General features: G+C 42.9%; 1 protein-coding gene across 1 annotated transcript; it reads right to left on the bottom strand.

The window, feature by feature from the left end:
* Window positions 1-6,262: 6,262 nt before the first annotated feature.
* LOC124281395 (peroxisomal membrane protein 11A-like) lies at window positions 6,263-17,784 on the bottom strand. The gene is made up of 4 exons (XM_046717427.1): window positions 17,668-17,784; window positions 10,706-10,818; window positions 7,504-7,667; window positions 6,263-6,632 (listed from the first exon to the last, which is right to left on the bottom strand). The coding sequence occupies exons 1-4, from the start codon at window positions 17,730-17,732 to the stop codon at window positions 6,285-6,287; spliced, it is 690 nt and encodes a 229-aa protein (XP_046573383.1). The 5' UTR covers window positions 17,733-17,784; the 3' UTR covers window positions 6,263-6,284.
* Window positions 17,785-22,185: the final 4,401 nt, after the last annotated feature.

Below are 22,185 nucleotides of genomic sequence, written 5' to 3'. Positions count from 1 at the left end.
GACGCTCACATCCGAGGATGCATGACCTTAGCTCTGGACCAGTTCCAAATTATCCTGGATCAGTTGTCTCATTTTTTGGGCTACACTCTTGCTGTTCGCCGCCGTGGACTCTTAACATCTCTTCATGGGAGGAGCGATTTAAAACAGAACTGTTTCGCCTGCCATGGCTTACTGACTCCCTCTTCAATGGCAGCATCCAAGAAGTATCTACTAAAGTTGATAAAGAAACCCACTTTCAAGTCTCGATTGAACTGTTAAAGAAACAGAAGTCACAGCTCCAGGACTCATTAAAACAGCGTCGACTGCACAGTTCACCCCTACCAATCCGGATTTACACAATCTTTTTCCGTGGGCATCCACTCAAGGCCGTGGCAGAGGAAATAGATCTGGCCGTGGTGGTTCCTCCCGTCAAACTCTGGCTCATTTTCAATATGAAGTTGTTCAATGCCCAATTCCTGCTTCCACTGCCTCACTTCAGGATGGTGTTGATCAACCTCTTACGCACCATCCTGAAGAAGGGAGACTTCCTAATCAGCCTAGATCTTCAGAATGCTTATCTTCACGCTCCAATACATCCAGAACACCGGAAGTACCTTCGCCTCGTTTTCAACAGGAATCACTACCAATGGAAAGTCCTACCATTTGGAATTTCCACGGCCCTTTATCTTTTACCCGAATTACCAAGCCCATCACGAGCTTCCTCCACTTTCAAGGGATCACCTTCGAAAGCTACATAGACGATTGCATCCAGGCTCAACAGGATCTGATCGTATTGCTACGCCAGCTACAGTTCACCACCACGCTGCTCAGACAGTTAGGGTGGCTGTTGAACATCGCAAAAGCGGAAATAATGCCGACTCAGAGACTCCAATTCATCGGAGCACTGTTCGACACTCGTCAGGGGATGATGTTCGTCCCTTCACGACAGGTGGATAAAGATTCAGCGATACATTCCTCAAACACTGTCTCAGGCGAAAACCTTATGGCAGTGGCAGGAGCTACTGGGCCTTCTGACGTCAGCTCAAGCCTTAACGTACAGAGGCCAGCTCCAACTTCGGCCGATACAGCAATTTCTATGCTCATATCTTCAGGCCGACAACCCCAAGGAACTGGTTTGCCTTCCAGAACCGCTTCGTCCAGTCCTTCAGTGCTGGCTCGACGAATGGAATGTCTGCGCCGGAGTCTCTATGATGCCCTTTGCACCAACTCATCACCTATTCGTCGATGCATTCCTCATGGGTTGGGGAGCTCACTTCTTCGACCACCAAGTGGCCGGGCTGTGGTCATCTGACGAACGGGTACTTCATATAAACGAGCTGGAATTCAAGGCGGTAATTCAAGCCATCTCACATTGTGCAACAGAGCTTCAATCAACCAGTCTGTTTCGACAGACAATTCGACAGTGGTTTGGTATATAAATCATCTAGGCTTGACAGGCTCGGCAAATCTGCTACAATGGGCGATCAGGTTCTTCCATCTCATCGACTCACTCAACATCGTAGCCAGAGCCAGACACATTCCCAGGGTAAAAAATGTGATCCCCGATGCCTTGTCCCGATCCAACCGACCGTCCCCAGAGTGGAAGTTACTGCCCCAGATCTTTCAGTCGATGATCTACCCGTTATCACGGCCTCAAATAGATCTGTTCGCCACAAGGTTCAACAACCAACTTCCAAAGTTCGTATCACCAATCCCAGACCCCAAGGCTTGGGACCTCGATGCGCTGGCAATATCATGGGAGGGTTTCCCCTTCCAGCTCTGCTACCAAAAGTAATACAGAAACTGTTGGCCACCAGCAACATACTACTGCTCTTGGTCGCACCCTTCTGGCCAGCCGAGAAGTTGGTTCGTCAACCTAAGAAGCTTGGCAGAGTCAAAGCCAGTACCGCCTCCCAACCGGGGCGACCTACTTCTTCACCCTCACTCGGAACTGCGCCACAGGTCACCTCAGTCCCGCAATCTACACGTTTGGCGCATCTTCAGAGATCTTTCATAGCTAAGGGCTACTCTCGCCGAGTGGCCACAGCTATCACTTCAGCACTTCGTACTTCGACCCGTTCCTTGTACGACAACAAGTGGAAGAAGTTTGAAGACTATTGCAAGGTTAGGGGAATTGCATCGCCCACTTCCACCTCTGCTCAGGTCGTTGCTGAGTTTCTCGGCTATACTGAATAAAAGTTGAACTGGATCTCAACCATTTGTTTTCATTATATGGGTTTAAGAACTACTTCACTTGGCCTCCATACCAAGGCATCGGAATACGGCCACCTAGCGTGGCCCTACGGACCTGAGGCACAATCAGTATGACGATGCAGAGGTGTTTGACATTCACGCTTACTGACCTCTACTCCACGGAGCAATTATGTCAGTGAAGTGTGACACTCCTGAATTCCAGTGGATTTCATTGCGTTCTGCCTCCGAAGTTGCTGGGCACATCCTTTGACTAAGCTTAGGCAAAGGAGTGAGGGTCAATTTGATGCTGCCCGGAACTGAAGGTTAAAACTTGGAGATGCAGAGTTGTGTTTCTCTTTCACCCGCCTCAGTAGGTGTCAGGGGGGCCTTCTTGAAGCAAGGGCTGGCCCGATTCTAGTCGCAAGACTTTAATTACGGGGGTACCTTGTAAATCGTGGCGAGGCGAGGCCTACTTGCCGAGTTGCGTCCCTTGTCTTGTACAATGTTGCGGCCGAACACCACATCGCTCGGGAGCACCCATTTCCCTGGGAGTCGTTGTGCTTAGTAAGCCAAGGGGTCCAGAGAACCCACTACAAGCATAGGAGTTGCGTGCATGCGTAACAGGCCTCCCTTGTACATCGCTATCTACGGTTGTCATCAGTCCACACAGCTCCAAGACCAGCTGTTCGCACTGTCCAGACAAAAGGGTAATCTGCGGCCCGCCGTCCAACTGTGGGATAAGTGCAAGTCGTGAGAGATAGGATAAGTTTAAAAATTTGAAAATTCTAATATAAATTGTATATTTATATACTTATCCTATCTCACGCGATGGATGCCTGCCCGGCCTCCCCACTACTCAGATTACAACGTTGGCTCCAAGATGAGAATGATCATTCAAGGTAGTCACGTGGGCAATTAGTGGAGCATGCTGCAAGCTTTATTAGGAACTAGGAAGCTAATTAAGGAGAGCAGCATGGAGTGCACAGGCGAATGGACAAGGAGGCCTATGGAAAAAAGTTTACAGTCGTTCCACTAAAAGTTGAAACGAGAGAGAGAGGTGCAAGTCGTGAGATAGGATAAGTATATAAATATACAATTTATATTATAATTTTCAATTTTGTTTTGTTTTCACGATGATCCTGCCAATGTTCCCATATGGGAACATACCTGTATCTCTGGAACCATTCAAGATATCAGTATGAAATTTTGGATTGTTCTTATTTACACCAATATGAGACTCCCCTGTAAAGTTTCTGACAATGGGATCTAGTACCGGTATGATAAAGGGTTTTTGGTGGAGTCCGGAAAATTTCAAATATCAGAAAGCTGTTGGGTATTAGTAAATGATAAACATGTGTACTATTTATATTTATGTGGCAATTTTGTACAATGATAAAATTTGCAATTCATCGGTCCGTTTCTGACTCAAACGGACTGTAGTCTAGCAATGCCCATCACCATCAAGGACTGAGCATATTACCACTAGTCTAGCCATGCCCATCACCAGCAAGGACTGAGCATATTACCACTAGTCGAGCCATGCCCATCACCAGCACAGACTGTCCATTCTATTACTGGTCGAGTCATGCCATCAATATCTAGCTGTTCCGATCACCATATTTTCCTGACCATGCTATCATTGGTCCAACTGTGCAAGTGGTATGGTCCTGACCAAGTTTTCATTGGTCTGGCCTCACATACCAGCAATACAGCTGTGGGAGTTACAGTAGTACCTAGTCATTTCCATATTTGACCAAAAGTGTCAGCATCTTTTGCAGCTGGTCACTAAGCATCAATCGAGGTAGTACAATGTACCTGTGCTGTAGGAGAGAGTGCACAGATAACCCGAACAGATGATAAGCTCAGGGCTTGAGGAACATCCCCACATTTATCAGTGTATAAAATTATGTGATAAGACTTAAAAAGCAGAGAAAAAATACCAACATCTGTTTATTTTATGCATGTATGGAGCAAATCATTGACTGTATCTGGTTACAGCAACAATGTTCATCAGGTCTCGGCAGCTGCTGCAACTGGGATCTCTCTCCAGTGACTATGCATAGAAGACTGAATCACTGCCACTATAGAATACGAAGCTTCCCACTATAGAATATGAAGACCACCTCCAGATATGACAAAGTTCCATTATGTGAATATCTACTTAATCAAAGACAGCTGAGATCCCTGAGCAGTAGTCATTATATTTCTTGGACTACTTACATCTGAATATACAAAATATATATGTATTTCGATTCAAAAGGCACTCATAGACGTAGAAGAAAGAAGCATAACAAATTCCCCCAGTCAATATGGTATGATGGTACTATATAGTCAATATGGTATGATGGTACTATATAGTCAATATGGTATGATGGTACTATATAGTCAATATGGTATGATGGTACTATATAGTCAATATGGTATGATGGTACTATATAGTCAATATGGTATGATGGTACTATATATCAATATGGTATGATGGTACTATATAGTCAATATGGTATGATGGTACTATATAGTCAATATGGTATGATGGTACTATATAGTCAATATGGTATGATGGTACTATATAGTCAATATGGTATGATGGTACTATATAGTCAATATGGTATGATGGTACTATATAGTCAATATGGTATGATGGTACTATATAGTCAATATGGTATGATGGTACTATATAGTCAATATGGTATGATGGTACTATATAGTCAATATGGTATGATGGTACTATATAGTCAATATGGTATGATGGTACTATATAGTCAATATGGTATGATGGTACTATATAGTCAATATGGTATGATGGTACTATATAGTCAATATGGTATGATGGTACTATAGTGCTGTTATGTATGGCCTGAATAGTTATATTATATGAGCGTTTCCTTAACTATGCGAAACTGGTAAGCGGAACTTGTAACCTGCACATGCGTCATTAAAGAACTTCCTGAAACACCATCTAGTCCTCTTGTAAACATGACAGTGTCACACATAATGGTACAACCATACCATGTGGTGTAATGGTACCTTGTAGCATTTGGTATAGTTGTACAGCAGTACCATGTTGTATAATGGTACAGCAGTACCATGTTGTATAAAGGTACAGCAGCCCCATGTTGTATAAAGGTACAGCAGTACCATGTTGTATAAAGGTACAGCAGTACCATGTTGTATAAAGGTACAGCAGTACCATGTTGTATAATGGTACAGCAGTACCATGTATAAAGGTACAGCAGTACCATGTTGTATAAAGGTACAGCAGTACCATGTTGTATAAAGGTACAGCACAGTCATGTTGTATAAAGGTACAGCAGTACCATGTTGTATAAAGGTACAGCAGTACCATGTTGTATAATGGTACAGCAGTACCATGTATAAAGGTACATCAGTACCATGTTGTATAAAGGTACAGCAGTACCATGTTGTATAAAGGTACAGCAGTATCATGTTGTATAAAGGTACAGCAGTACCATGTTTTATAAAGGTACAACAGTATCATGTTGTATAAAGGTACAGCAGTACCATGTAGTATAAAGGTACAGCAGTACCATGTTGTATAAAGGTACAGCAGTATCATGTTGTATAATGGTACAACAAAATCATGCCCAGTAATCATAAGACTAAGCTTTGTACTAAAATGGACATCATAAAGGTTGATGTTTGTTCACAAACGCATTCATCCTTCCCTCCCACTCTCTCATACACAGTTCAAATCTGTATTTTGATCGCTCCTATTATGCTTGATTACTGAAGAAAGAATAGACTGTGTGATGTGGCTGATTGGTTTGCCAGACCATGACTTCATTATATGTACAACAGATTGCGGCTTAGACAACTTTCAACCACCAACCTACCCATCCCCTTCCTGACTCTTGCTCCCCTCTGACCCTCCTCTCCCTTCCCTGACCCCTCCTTTCCCTACTGACATCTCCCTCCCTCCTGACCCCTCCCTCTCCAACTGCCCCTACCTCCCTACTGACATCTCCCTCCCCTCTCTCTGACCCCCCCTTACTGAACTTTCCCTCCTCTCTCCCCCATGTCCCTCCCTCTTCTCTTGACCCATCGCTCCTTGACCTTCCTTCCCCTCCTAATCCCTCCCCCCTCTCTCCCCATCATAATGTGGGTGTGTAGGGTGTGATGTGCTTTTCCCACTCCTGCTGGAAGCCGACCAGTGAGGAAATCACGCCACAGAGTGCCCCAACTCCCGGGTTGAACACATTCAGGCCTGACAAGGGAATAAACATATCACAGAAATCCTTATAAAAATTTGTCTGTACATTATGAAGTTCAGTTTGAATTTCAGGGGATATTTTCTCTCCCTCAACTCTCCTCTTCAGCCGTATCTCTTTCTCAAGCTTTGCTTTAATAATTTTGAGTTTCTTGATATCGGCAGCTGTGGAAGCGACGAGTGCCACAAGCCACACCCTCAGTGCCCACTTGCTCCACATGGGTTGGTCAATCTGTAACAGTAACATTCCACATGTACACGCATTAACTACAATGAAACAGTAAGTTGATTTTTGTAAACTACTTTTCAGAATTGGGTCAGTTCCTGTTTTATTAACCCCGAAATAACAGGTATGACTTACCATTACACACAGTGTTTTGTATATATTTTCCCAGAGTAATATAACTTCATTCTAAACTGATGAATATCTCCTGGACCCATTCACCACCACACCCTTGTTAAGACTGGTTCAGGGAATAGTAACAGAATGGAGACAGCACACTGGATGATACTGTAGACCAGCAGTGCTTAACAATGTCCTGTGCCCTTGTGATGTGAAAGGACGTTGCAATATAGTACAGATTGTTATGTCAGTCAGTGTTTACTTTCAATTATTCAAGTATTCTACACAATGATTTTATGGGTTAACTTGGTCCCTCTATGTACTTGTAGAATGTTTTGAGTCACATGATTCAGCTGAAGTAAATTAACATAAAAACTTAAACTTAAACCTTTCTAGAGCTGCATGGGCTTATAGACAATCACATACTGAAAGGATAATAAAAACTGACTCAGTTAACCATAAACTAACTATTTTACTCGTGGCTGATATCAAACTTATAACATACTTTGTTTCTGACATAAATGTAATGGCAATTAGGTGGAATAGCCCATCAGTTAATCATGTTTGTGGATTTTCAATTTACGCCACCCTAATTACAGATTAGATTTTAAACCCAACTTCAATAAAACCCCAAATTAGCCTTCAGTAGCGAACAAAAGTAATAAACGTTTATCTACCTAATATGTAGTTTAATAAGGCAAGCATCTCCAAGGTGTAACTAACATAGTTCAAGGTAAAACTAAACTTCAGAATCGTGTACCTGTAGCACCCCGATCTTGGAGAACCAGAGACAGTGGTCCAGGAACAGCCAGACAGACTTGAAGAGAGTGCCAGTCACACTGAGTATCATCAGCCTGTAGTCATCAATGCTGAAGCAGTCAATGGTCTTGTATGCCAGGTCTACCGTGTTGCCCAGCCGGAACACTGAAATACATCACACATCACCAGTCAGATCACACATCACCAGTCAGATCACACATCACCAGTCAGATCACACATCACCTGTCAGATCACACATCACCTGTCAGATCACACATCACCAGTCAGATCACACATCACCAGTCAGCACATCACCAGTCAGATCACACATCACCACATCACCAGTCAGATCACACATCACCATCACCAGTCATATCACACATCACCAGTCAGATCACACATCACCTGTCAGATCACACATCACCAGTCAGATCACACATCACCAGATCACACATCACCAGTCAGATCACACATCACCAGTCATCACACATCACCAGTCAGATCACACATCACCAGTCAGATCACACATCACCAGTCAGATCACACATCACCAGTCAGATCACACATCACCAGTCAGATCACACATCACCAGTCAGATCAAACATCACCTGTCATCACATCACCAGTCAGATCAGATCACACATCACACCAGTCAGATCACACATCACCAGTCATCACATCACCACCATATCACACATCACCAGTCAGATCACACATCACCTGTCAGATCACACATCACCACCAGATCAGATCACCAGTCAGATCACATCACCAGTCAGATCACACATCACCAGTCAGATCACACATCACCAGTCAGATCACACATCACCAGTCAGATCACACATCACCAGTCAGATCACACATCACCAGTCAGATCACACATCACCTGTCAGATCACACATCACCAGTCAGATCACACATCACCAGATCACACATCAGATCACACATCACCAGTCAGATCACACACATCACCAGTCACATCACCAGTCAGATCACACATCACCTGTCAGATCACACATCACCAGTCAGATCACACATCACCAGTCAGATCCCACATCACCAGTCAGATCACACATCACCAGTCAGATCACATCACCTGTCAGATCACACATCACCTGTCAGATCACACATCACCAGTCAGATCACACATCACCAGTCAGATCACACATCACCAGTCATATCACACATCACCAGTCAGATCACACATCACCTGTCAGATCACACATCACCTGTCAGATCACATCACACCACCAGTCAGATCAAACATCACCAGTCAGATCACATCACCAGTCAGATCATCACCAGTCAGATCACACATCACCAGTCACCAGTCAGATCACACATCACCTGTCAGATCACACATCACCAGTCAGATCACACATCACCAGTCAGATCACACATCACCTGTCAGATCACACATCACCAGTCAGATCACACATCACCAGTCAGATCACACATCACCAGTCAGATCACACATCACACATGGTCACTATATTTAATGCTATTTGTGTCATGATGTTTGTATAGTTCACTTTATATGTTCACTATATTTAATGCTATTTGGGTTTGGGGATAAAAAAACAGGATCTCACTTTGGATCCACATAAGAGATCACTTGGCAGCTGCATAGGAAATCTACACAGGGAGTTTATAGAATGGATCTCCACATAGGAAACCAAACAGGGATATGTACACAGGGGGTCTACAGAAGGGATCTCCACATGGGAAACCAAACAGGGAAATGTACACAGGGGGTCTACAAAGGGATCTCCACACCAGAGGGAAACCAAACAGGGATATGTACACAGGGGGTCTACAGAAGGGATCTCCACATGGGAAACCAAACAGGGAAATGTACACAGGGGGTCTACAGAAGGAATCTCCACATGGGAAACCAAACAGGGATATGTACACAGGGGGTCTACAGAAGGGATCTCCACATGGGAAACCAAACAGGGATATGTACACAGGGGGTCTACAGAAGGGATCTCCACATGGGAAACCAAACAGGGAAATGTACACAGGGGGTCTACAGAAGGAATCTCCACATGGGAAACCAAACAGGGATATGTGCACAGAGGGTCTACAGAAGGAATCTCCACATGGGAAACCAAACAGGGATATGTACACAGGGGGTCTACAGAAGGGATCTCCACATGGGAAACCAAACAGGGATATGTACACAGGGGGTCTACAGAAGGGATCTCCACATGGGAAACCAAACAGGAAATGTACACAGGGGGTCTACAGAAGGGATCTCCACATGGGAAACCAAACAGGGAAATGTACACAGGGGGTCTACAGAAGGAATCTCCACATGGGAAACCAAACAGGGATATGTACACAGGGGGTCTACAAAAGGGATCTCCACATGGGAAACCAAACAGGGATATGTACACAGGGGGTCTACAGAAGGGATCTCCACATGGTAAAAAAAAAGGGAAATGTACACAGGGGGTCTACAGAAGGGATCTCCACATGGGAAACCAAACAGGGAAATGTACACAGGGGGTCTACAGAAGGGATCTCCACATGGGAAACCACACAGGGATATGTACACAGGGGGTCTACAAAAGGGATATCCACATGGGAAACCACACAGGGATATGTACACAGGGGGTCTACAGAAGGGATCTCCACATGGGAAACCAAACAAGGAAATCTACACAAGGGATTTATAGAGAGGATTTATAGAGGGGATCTGCCTGGGGGATTTCAAGAGTCCACACACAGGAATCTGAAGGGGAATCTACAGAGGGAGTCTCCAGGATGATGCTTACAGTGTGTGAGTGAGTGAGTGAGTATGGTTTTACACCACTTTTAGCAGTATTCCAGCACTGACTGACTGAGTTTAGTTTCACGCCGCTTTTAGCAATATTCCAGCAATATCACGGCGGGGGACACCAGAAATGGGCTTAACACATTGTGCCCATGTGGGGAATCGAACCCGGGTCTTTCGGCGTGACGAGCCAACGCTTGAACCACTAGGCTACCCCACCGCCCCAGTATTCCAGCAATATCACAGAGGGGGACACCAGAAATGGGCTTCACACATTGTACCCATGTGAGGAATCGAGCCGGTCCTTCGCGTGACCAGCGAACGGTTTAACGATTAGGCTACCCAACTGCCCCTTGATGCCTACAGATGATCTACACAGTAGCTAGGACTAAGACTGCAATCATATTTTTTCAAAAGACCTTACATTTCCTGGACAAAGAGAGTGCTGCTTCCACTCGTCGCAGTCGTGTGATGAGAGGGTCATCTTTCCCTGTGTCAAGATACCAAGCAATCAGCCTGGCACCATACTGGAACGTCCTGTGGGAATAAAAAATTTACTTGCATTTATATTTTCCATGACCACTGCTCTAAACTTGTTGCTGTGACAGATAAATTATTTGTCAGAATGATAGTTCCATTCTTGATGGAGGACTTGTTTCAATACATCCAGATTTTGTATTGGATGATCTCTCTGGCATATTCTGTGACCCATACTGTCCCAAACATGCAATATGGGATTTTGATCTGGACTTCTGGGATGGCAAGGTAGAGTTGCTACCGCCACTTGACATAAGAAATCCCCAACGACATGTGCATGACGTGGTCTAGCATTCTTGTCCAAGAATACTTTCCTTGTGTTCAGAGGATGGTCATCGAAATGTGGTACAACCACCTTGTCTAGGATGTTAGTGATGTACCATTGCCCATTCAGATTTTGTCTGATCATCACAAGGTCAAGCTTACAGTAAAGTGAGAGGCACCCCTACACTATCAGTCACCACAATATCTTAAAGACCTCATCCATCACTACCAACCAAACAGAACTCTCAGCTCACAGAGCAAATGCCAACTCTCAGTGCCAGACTCCAAGACAGCCATGGGGACCAGAGCCTTCTCAGCCAACGTTCCTATTCTCTGGAACTCTCTTCCTATCAACCTTAGATCCTGCACTTCACTAGACTCTTTCAAGAAACAACTGAAAACCTACGTATTTCCACTGACCCTGTAAAAGCGCCACTGAGCAGCATCGGTTGGATATCAGACGCGTTACTATTATTATTATTAACCGCCAAATGATACTTGCTGCAAGATATTCCGTTGTGTATATGCAGTGATTCTGGAGCACCAAAAATGAGTTCGGCCATCAGTCATGAACGAAAAAAAAAGGAATTTTGTCGAAGATGCAGTGGACCCTTTCCCATGACTTCAAATTCAAGTGATTCAAGCTAGACATGCTGCTATGTGCTCTAGGGATAACAACGGACGTTTGATAGTTCCTTTAGCTCAAAACCCAGACGGCGGACATCTTTCGTTGATTTCAGACTAATCTGTTGAACAAATAACGACAGGGAAGTCATTCTGTGACATGAATGAATGAAGTCATTCCTCAGAGGGTCTGCATCCTCCCTTGAGTTGTCATTCGTAGCAGACCTGAACAATGACGGTCCTTAAGTTGCTGATAGTCCATGGATGACAACCAACATAAAAAAATTATATGAATATAAATGGCTATATGGGAGTTAAAGACAATAGGTGTTGCAATCCTTTTTTCCTTCATGTGTATACATGTACATGCATCCTGATCTTCAGCACTTGACGTATAGTCAGGTATGACAGATACTGTTATGATGTAGACATGGTAAATGTTACACAGCCAGTGATACCTGAAGAAAGTATTCATGGCTGAGTAGGTTTGATTTAACATTGCTTTACATGGAATATCAGTAACTGTCATGTGGGAGGAAAGACTGAGATGATCACCTTGTATGTGAAACCTATCAGCAAAGGTTATTTAATTCGGGATTCAAACCCATGATCTTGACAACAAAGGGACACAACTCTGCAAATCATATCAAACAACTCCTCATTCCATCTTTTTGCTATTAAAATTTTTGTTATTCAAAAAGACAGCTCTCTAAATTTTAAATTTAATTCCAACAAAAATGAAACAGCACATCAATATACCAAACAATAGAAATACAATCAATACACAATGCCAACAAGATGTTATTTCAAATTTGTGGTAAACCAGGTTATTTAGTACAATATTAGTATAACTGTACCGAACATGCATACAAATAGCTGAGACCTGTAGTTTTACATGTTAAGCTAAATATAGTTTTCTAATACAACCTGCTTACATAAGCACTAATTGTTCAGGTGTAAAATCCTCGTGGATGAGAGGGATGTGGTATTTCCTGAAGGGGCTATGACTCAGGTAAAGGAGAAGACTTATTTGTACACAGACAACATGCCCGCTCATGCTTACAGTCTATCATTACTGCATGTGTCACTTGAGAGGTAGACATGTACTGCCCTTACATGCTTGAGTGGATGTGTTTCCTTCTGTGTTCTGTGCATCTTTTAAATAATCATAGTGAGTGAGTGTGGTTTTACGCCGCTTTTAGCAATATTCCAGCAATATCAAGGTGGGGGAACCAGAAATGGGCTTCACATATGGTACCCAGGACTTTGGTATGATGAGCAAATGCTTTAACCACAAGGCTACCCCACCACCCCTTAAATAATCATAAGTAATGTGTAAGATGAGTTCGACAAGAGAAGCAGTGAGTGAATGTACTTTTATGCCACAGTCTACAGACAATGGATCCAGCTTGCCATGCCAGTGGTTTGACAAAGAGCTGTATTTTCAGTACTTTGATTCTTGTTTACTGTCATATGCAGCAATACTCCAGCTATATTATGGCAGCTGTAAATAATCAAGTCAGCACAGGATAATCCAGTAAGTGAGTGAGTAAGTATGGTTTTATGCCGCTTTTAGCAATATTCCTGCAATATTATGGCGGGAGACACCAGAAATGGGCTTCACACATTGTACCCACGTGGGGAATCGAACAAGGGCCTTTGTTGTGATGAGCCAACACTTTAACTACTAGGCTACCCCACTGCCCCCCAGTGACTGATATTCTGACCATCAATCCAAGCCTTCAGGATACAATGACACACCATCTAACCAAATCACCAAGCTCCAGCATCCGATCCAAGTAATCAGCTCATTCAACCAGCATAATTTGCTGGGGACCTTTTTTACCCATCCCGCTGGTCAATTTCCCAACAATAAGTCACAGAAAAATAGTTATCTCATCTGAAATATATACTAAGTAGCAGCAAAAGAAACGTCAGTTTGGAATTTTCCTTTGCAGAAACGGATAACTGTAAACTCATTTAATGTTTTGATTGTATATATTTGACAACATCTCCAACTTTACCTGAGCAAAGACATTCCTTCCCAAACTCAGAATTGAACCCAGGAAACGGTCTCAAAAACGCATCCTGATCTCGGAGATGGTACGGTGTTCTCCATGTTTTTCATGCAACTCATGCTGCACGTGCTGTTCACAAGGACCAGCCCTATATTAAGAACCCCCAAACCTGGTTGAAACATTCACATGACAGGATGGCGCGACTCACGACAGCTCAGAGGAACCAGGCTCTAGGAAGACTTGAAGCTGGCCACACTGCACAAGCCGTTGCCAATCACTTCCAGGTCAACATTTGGACTATCTACAGGCTTCAGCAATGTTTCCGGGCCACCAACACCACAAATGATCGCCCCATACTGGCAGACCAAGGGTGACCACAAGATGACAAGACCGCCATTTTGTGCGACAGCATGTACAGAATCCCTTCATGCAGGCATCCGAAACAGCATGCCAGAAAGCGGGAACACACGGAAGACCAATCAGTACTGATACAGTACGCCGACGTCTTAACAGCAGGAACCTCCATTGCTGTAGACCTTACCGTGGGCCTATCCTCACCCCTCGTTATCGGCGTGAACGTCTACAGTTTGCCCTACAACACCAAAACTGGCGATACAGGCAATGGAGAACTGTTCTGTTCACAGATGAGATTCGGTACTGCGTATCAACTGCAGATTGCAGAACAAGAATATGGCGATGACGAGGCCAGCATACTCGGACCAATGTGTTATGGAAAGAGACTCATGGGGAGGTGCAAGCATCATGGTATGGGGTGGAATAGGCCTGAACCAGAAAGTGGGTCCTGTGGTGTTCCAGAACCTTGGTCCAGGGAGAGGAGGTGGCATCAGAGCGTAGTGCTACATCGACCAAGCTCTCAGACCACATGTCATACATTTCGCACGTCACCGGAACAACATTTTCCAGCATGATAACCCCCGGGCCCATACTGCCAGAGCTACACGGGACTTCCTACAGCAGAACAGTGTCAACATTATGCAGTGGCCAGCCCTTAGTCCTGATTTAAACCCAATTGAACATCTTTGGGATGAAATTCAGAGGAAACTGAATAATGTCATACCAAGGCCGAACACAGCCGATTTATTGTCTTTATCAGAGTGTGGTTCCAGGTTCCAATGGCCTTCATCAATCGATTGGTGCACTCCATGCATAGACGCTGTGCTGCAGTTATTGCCGCTCGTGGTGGTCACACTAGATACTGAAGTCAAGAGTCTGAATGGACTGCAAACGTTCACGTAATGTCTTGGAATTGTGCTGAGTTATTCATTGATGTGTCAGGATATTTGCACACAAAAAATGTTCTAGATCCACTTATTATGTCCATTTCTGTAATGATTTGATTACAGTGCCTATCTAATTTTGAATTCGTTCTGACAGTTTTTTTACTTCTGAGTACATATATGCAAGCCTTATCCTTACTGAGCTATTAACAATGCTTAACGTCAGACTGAGTAAATCTGTAACAACCATCAATTCATGGCTTGAGTTGATTTACTTTTAATTTATTCTGTAGGGTCTGGGAGACGAGTTGTTAGACGTTGTTACAAGATATGAGTCAATAGTGTTCCAGTAAACACCCCTGAGAATACTTACGTTTCGTGGAGGGAAATTACTGATATGTTCATGTTATAACACTGAGACAATTTACGTCCTAGGCGGAGTCTAGAGTGAGCTACGAGTGCAAAGCAACCATCTATAATCCATTCAGAATCTGGAGTATACAGTGTGTATTGATGAACTGTTATAGGCCCTACTCTGTGTGTGTAGCTTTAATACTTTAAGTTAAGGAACTCTTTCGAATTCAGACATAGCATTTGCTATGTTCAGTCATAATGGGATCCTATAATAATGTACATTAAGTATTGCATGCATATACTGTTGTATGTATGTTTCTGTTAAAGGTCACATGTATAGAGATGTTGGGTTTTGTAAATACATGCTCATTTTTTGTGTATAACATTTTGCAATCAACAGACATCATAACATGTCATGTGTTCAAGTATCACACCTGCCTGTCCGTGTAATTACCTAATGTGACAGAGACCGAACTCGGGCCATAAATCAATGCGCTTTTGTTTATGGTGTATAGCCTGATTGGTGTTAAGTTCAAATTGTGTGGTCAGTGATCGTGAGTTGTGTATTGAATATTGTCATTAGCAGACTGGCAGGCAGACACATAGGTGTCAATAACACAAGACATTGAGTTTTGTCTGTGACAACGACATATCTATATCACAGTTAGAAATTGTGTCAGCTAAATAATGACATTGCTTTTAAGTATCGAACTGAGAAAGTGACTCGGTAAGAAGAACGCGTGTGGTGAAAAGCTCGCCACCTGTGAGATATCAACAAAACATTATGAAAATAGCTCACACCAAAGCCTGCACCGAATATTCACGCAGCCCAGCTGTTGAAACCTCGTATTCCCCAGAAAAGTCTGGGGAAAATTAGTGAAACGCTTGAACTCGATTTCACGCCGCTTTTTTCATCGCGTTATTTTTCAACTTTATAACTTGAATTTGCATTTTGACGATTTGTTTCGGTAAGTCCATATGGAAAGGTATCAGAATCTGCAAAGTTGTGTTTTACGCTGCATGTGACCTTTAAATATATGGTGAATTACAATGAACAATGGTAGAAGTTACAGTGGCAATAACAGGGACAGGATAAGAGTACACAATTATCACGGCCATGCTTTATGCAAGTATATCCATTCCTTCTTCCATTGAAATAGATATTTCCCGAACAAAAACGAGGACCAGCCTCAAGCTCAGATACATCTTTTAGGAAAGGCAGGAGTTACACATGCCGAAAAGTGTAAGACACCATTTGCATTTGTTGGCTTAAATTTGGCCGGACAATTTGAAGATTTCTTATCAAATTCTTTTGAAGTGTTTTTATATACATGCATGTAGAAATGAGTTAATTCTACATACACCAAACCCTTTCTATCTGCATATGAGCTTCATGCACAGATTCTCATGAAGTTTAAATTACATCATTCAAAACTAAACTTGCCTGCTAGCTAAGCTTATATACAGTTGATGATTACATTATTCCACGTCTCAGTTAAACATTTGTAACACCCATAAAGATGCACGTTAGAATTGTTTTTCAGCAACCCATGCTTGTTGTGAGAGTATGATTATAGAATTTGTTTCCCAACCAAAGGCATAATAAAATCTAGACATACATAATAGATATTTACAATCCTCTAGAATTAGTTGCTTTAACTTATAGTTGGCAACCCCTAGATTTATCCTTAAATGAATATGGTAAGGCAGGGGTGGAAATAGCTTTAAAATTGCTAGTGTACTCCGGTACAGTGGCACATGTAAAATCACTTGCCATGATAAGTTTTCCACTATACCGGCCGATTCTTGTTGATTTTTTAAATAAACAACATTATTAACATTGGAAAGTCAATTGGACACCGGTACAGCATGATATACAAATTTGCTTGCCCGGCAGAAAAAAACACTGGACTCGGACGTCGGGCAATGGGTTATTTCCACCCCTGTAAGGAACATGCAGTGTTAAGGCTGGGGATGGCTGATGCATGTCATCATATTTCGAATGCATAGATGGATGCTCATGATGTCAATCATCGGATTGTCTCGTCCAGTATTGATTGTCTACAGACTGATCGCCGTTTAATTAAAATTTAAACATGAAACTCAATTAAACATAAGGTAAGGTTAGGCTCTAGTTACAGCTTGTGGAATTGGCACACCGCTTTTGAGCACAGTCCCTTTAAATTCCGCAAGACTGCGTATATTCGAAAAAGATCAACGAGACTTTCTTAAATGTGTACTTTGGACACGTACTGGTTGAAACGTGACAAGACCAATCTCGCAAGAGGACCTTATTCCCCTCTCTATTGCATATTGCCAAGTGGATGATTATGTGTCGATTATGACTTTACCTGTAGAATTTATCTCTTGCTGACGTATGCGTGTTAAATTTGATGATATTTCTCGACAACGACATTATGTCTGCTCACAAGAGATCGTTTGTATGCACACCGACATGTGTATTAAATGTTTACAAAGGGAGGCTACTCTGGTTACCTTACATTTTTTTGTGTACCACTAGAAATAAATATATATTTTGCCCCGACTGTGGCTAGGTGGGTGATGATGATTTTTATGGAGAAGCATGTACAATGTGACTGACCCCCACTAAAATTTATGTACAAAGTAAGTGACCCCCCTGCATGTCATGTACAAAATCAAAACCCTTCCCCCTTCCAATATTTTTAAGCATAATTTTAAATATTTTTATGTACAAAATTGATGACCCCGCCTACCTCCCCAGAACAAAATGGGTGACCCCACCCCAGCCTTTAAATCAACATTACCCCCCACCCCCAACCCCCTAAGCCATACTGCCGTCGGATCTGTATTGAGTTACCGACGTTTTTGTTTTTGTAAGAAGAACGAGGCGGCAGGCATTAAATATTTTGCAAGAACCTGATCACAAACAGGCCCGTAAAAACTCGTACTGTTTTTGGCTAACCCTTTCTTGAAAAATTGATTTTAAGCACCCATGAGCGCACGCACGCACACGCCTCTGGATCCGCATTTGAGATGAGAATTCAGGCCAATATCAGTGTCATCAAGTCATTCAAAACCAAATGTCTCCCAAACATATTTTATCAGACTTAGAAGAAATATTGGAATGACATGGTTCATGGTATTGTTTCAAGTTTCTAATGTTAAACAATCATTGGAAAATTACGTCATTTGTTGGTTCCCATAAAACGTGCGAGCTAAGAAGAATATAAATGAGCATTTTTCTCCCTCTAATGTCTGCCTTTCTCAGCCTTGTCGCAATTTATTGGTGATTATTTTTAGGACAGTAAGTATATACATCAATGAATGAATTGCGTAAAAAGGGATGAAAACAGATAAAGAACAGACGGATTCAGATGGTCGCGACTGCATTAAAGATATCCTAATGCTCGTTGAACGCTTGTATGACCCAGAGGGGCTGTTATAGGCTTATAACGCCACATACATTCCGTGCAAAACGTATGATCTGACAAGAGATATCGATCTATCGATCTGCGTGTGCTTTGATGGAAATACTTGATGACACAATAATTGTTGGCGGGGATAAGGTAAATGAAGCATGTAAGTGGACGTGTACGATCTGATGTCCTACAACACGGTGCACACAGCCACGCAAATACTGGTCTGAGAGCACAAGCCGTAGCCAATGATTAGAGGCGCACACCTGTGCAGCAATGCATTATGACGTCACGCATACTGCTAGGTGATTGTTCTTTTGAGACATATGAAAATATGATACATTACCCTTGGGAAATCTTAACCAAAGTTTATTGGTTTCAATAAAAATCCAATATTTATTGAATTAAGAATATATTTCGACATACCCTGCAGAGATGAAGCAATTATATGCCATACAGGTGTTCAGGTATTGGTGTGGGCGTGTTTAGAGTCAAGCTATCTGCCGCGAGTCGATCTGAAGTGGCGTTGAGCTGGAGGCTAATAAACAGATTGGGCTAATCGGCATATGAAGTGACATTTGTAGGCCTGACAAGGCTGCCAGAAACCTGTGTCTGTGGGGTCAAACCCAGATTCGCCCTGATTGTGTCTTGGTTTGTAAGTATCACTTGTTGGTCTCACACCGGAGTCCTGTATCACTTTGAGCTTTCCTTCTACGTCAAGCCCCAAAGCCGTGATGTAACCGGAACATCGTTCAAAATGGCGTTAAACCCAACTCACTCACTCTTTTGTCTACTTCTCCGTCGCTCTTCACATATTAATTTGTGACCTGCCCTCTCCAGAAAAGGCGGGAGTGTTTTTAGAACATAGGATTGTGTGTATGACGGAGTGATTCGATACAGCCGTGGTTGTGTAACTATAAAACAGAACAGCTGTCTATAATTGTAAACGTCCCTTGCATTACCTTCAGCCAGGTAAAGGATTCTGTGAAAATCTCTTCAAGAAAGAAAAGAGTGACTTTGTGTATTTGGAAACATTCAATCATAGAATATTCCATCTAACTATTCTTAAGACGCACGGTGCTCCATATTCTTGTTTCCGGAACTCGTTTCTGTTTACCTGTTCAAAGCTACCTTGATTAATCAAATAATGGCCGTCTAATTACATAACGTGTTACTCGACCATCTACCTGAAGGGCCTGTAGCTGTTGCATGATGACAATTAGATCGTTCTTCTCGTTAAACTTCAAAGATGGAACTTTGCAACTTTACACGATTAATGTCCAACTGGAAATATATAAAGGCGGCTATTTATATATATCCAAAACTTGACCTGATAATCCAGTGGTCTATATTATGAGCATCGACCCTTGCAATGGTGTTAAGATGACATGGGATCAGCTGAACCCATGTACGGGATTCAATATAAAGCGGATTCACGACCACCTTTGAAAACGTTTCGTTATTTCTTTCCATCAGTATCATTTTATTTGACCAATATATTCACACGAGGGACGGTCAGGTATGTCCCCAGCCCGTTCCAATAGCGATCAGTACAACTACCGCGTGCCCAATATGTTAAAGTGTGGGAGTTACCCATTCGTACAGGGCTCTGGTTTAGTATTTCGTCAACCAATGAACACAAACATCCATATGAGAGCATGAATACCCAATAAGCAGCTTTATGACATGCTGCTATTTTTATCACGGTGGTCTATAAAGGAGCATGGCCTTGACAAACCAGTGTCTGGAAACACACGAGTAATAACACACGGGATGGCAGAGCCACCAGACGATATTACACAATAATTACCTCTAACATGGTATGGGACTGGGAACTAACATGGCGCCGGACGGTAACAAGGAAACTGCCAAAATATCGTGTTTCTTGCTTCTTGTTTAAAGCCTCTCTCAACAATGTTGCAGCTATAGGAAGGCGGTCAACATATGATAGAATCTGAACCAGAAAATCCAGTGATTAAATACCCATTTAATGAGCACGTTTCTTTGAACGTGTTAAATTCAGGGATGGATCCAACATTTTGTAAGAAAGGTTTCTGTGCCAATAACACCCGATTCACGAAGGGCACAGGTAACATCTGTTATGACGTACATCAACTCAATACCTTCAGTCACCACTTACGACGACGCGGGTTGCTGAATATCAATTGTAATCCGAATCTTCACGGGGGTCCTCTGCAAGCAAATACAAGGTGATGTGAAATTGGGCTGACGTCGCAATCAGGATTCTTGGACTGATATCGCTGCAAAATTAGACTCAAACCTTCCGTGATATTGTATTATGAGGTTTGTAAACCTATAAATTCTTTTGATTTAAGTGTCTCGGTGCTACGTCCCTTCTTCGTACCGGAACCGCTTCCTCTGGGGTTTAAATTAAATATACATCCCAATTTAGTCAGAGTAAGTAAGTTTAGTTTTACGCCACACTTAGCAATATTCCAGCTAAACACATGGGCAAAAGAAAGTATAGGTCATTTTGAAGATCAGTAAAACAGAAACAACACAAGAATTGGATTATGTAATAGATGTAATTTGTAGCAAATTCATTTGCACTTTGCTGTGTGTACAAATCATCACCTGGTTGAAAGAACTGAAAGGTGACATTGACATTCAAACAGTCAGGGGGTAAATATCAAAGTTACAATGATATTCCTTTGACGAATTGCGCACACAAAAGACAGAAAAGTTTGTTCCAGAACGATCACAACGTCAGTAGCGTGTGTGTCCGCCAGCAGCCCCGATGCACGCTCGTGCACGTCGTCGCATCGATGACGTCAAGCGTGGGATGACGTCATTTGGCAGTCGCTGCCATTCGTCCCTCAGTGCCACTTCCAACTCTTGTCTTGTCTGTGGAGGGTGATGACGACCACAAATTTGTCTTCCCAAATGATCCCACAAATGCTCGATCGGATTCATATCTGGTGATCGAGAAGGCCAGGGTAGAACATTAACGTTATTCTGATTAAGAAAGTTTCTCGTCGCTATTGCTGTATGGGGAGTTGCTGGTTGATTGTTCAAGAAAGGTAAGACAACAGGCTGCAAGACTTGATTTCGGTACTCGTTAGCATTGAGATTCCCCTGAATAACGACCAAGGGTGTCGTTTGGTCGCCAATAATGCCACCCCATACCATCACACCACCTCCACCATAGGCATGGACTTCTTGAATGCATGCTGCTGCAAAACGTTCATGCCATCGTTTGTAAACTTTCTGTCGGCCGTCATTTTTGTGCAGACAAAACCGACTTTCATCGGTGAAGAGGACCGCCAGTCACGCACTTGCCAGCGGTATACTCGTCTTGCCCATTGCAGTCTTTCAAGTCGATGTTGTTGTGTTAGTCTCATTCCACGGAATGGTCGATAGCAACGTATTCCACCTGCTCTCAAACGTCTGAGGACAGTCCTTCGACTGATGCGACGTCCCAACGCTGTTTCGGCCGTTGACGTTGCCGTA

This window comes from Haliotis rubra, unplaced genomic scaffold (assembly GCF_003918875.1).
Source record: "Haliotis rubra isolate DU_JTF1 unplaced genomic scaffold, ASM391887v1 Scf283, whole genome shotgun sequence".
NCBI classification, from domain to species: domain Eukaryota; kingdom Metazoa; phylum Mollusca; class Gastropoda; order Lepetellida; family Haliotidae; genus Haliotis; species Haliotis rubra.
This window is presented reverse-complemented; position numbering and strand designations above follow the sequence as displayed.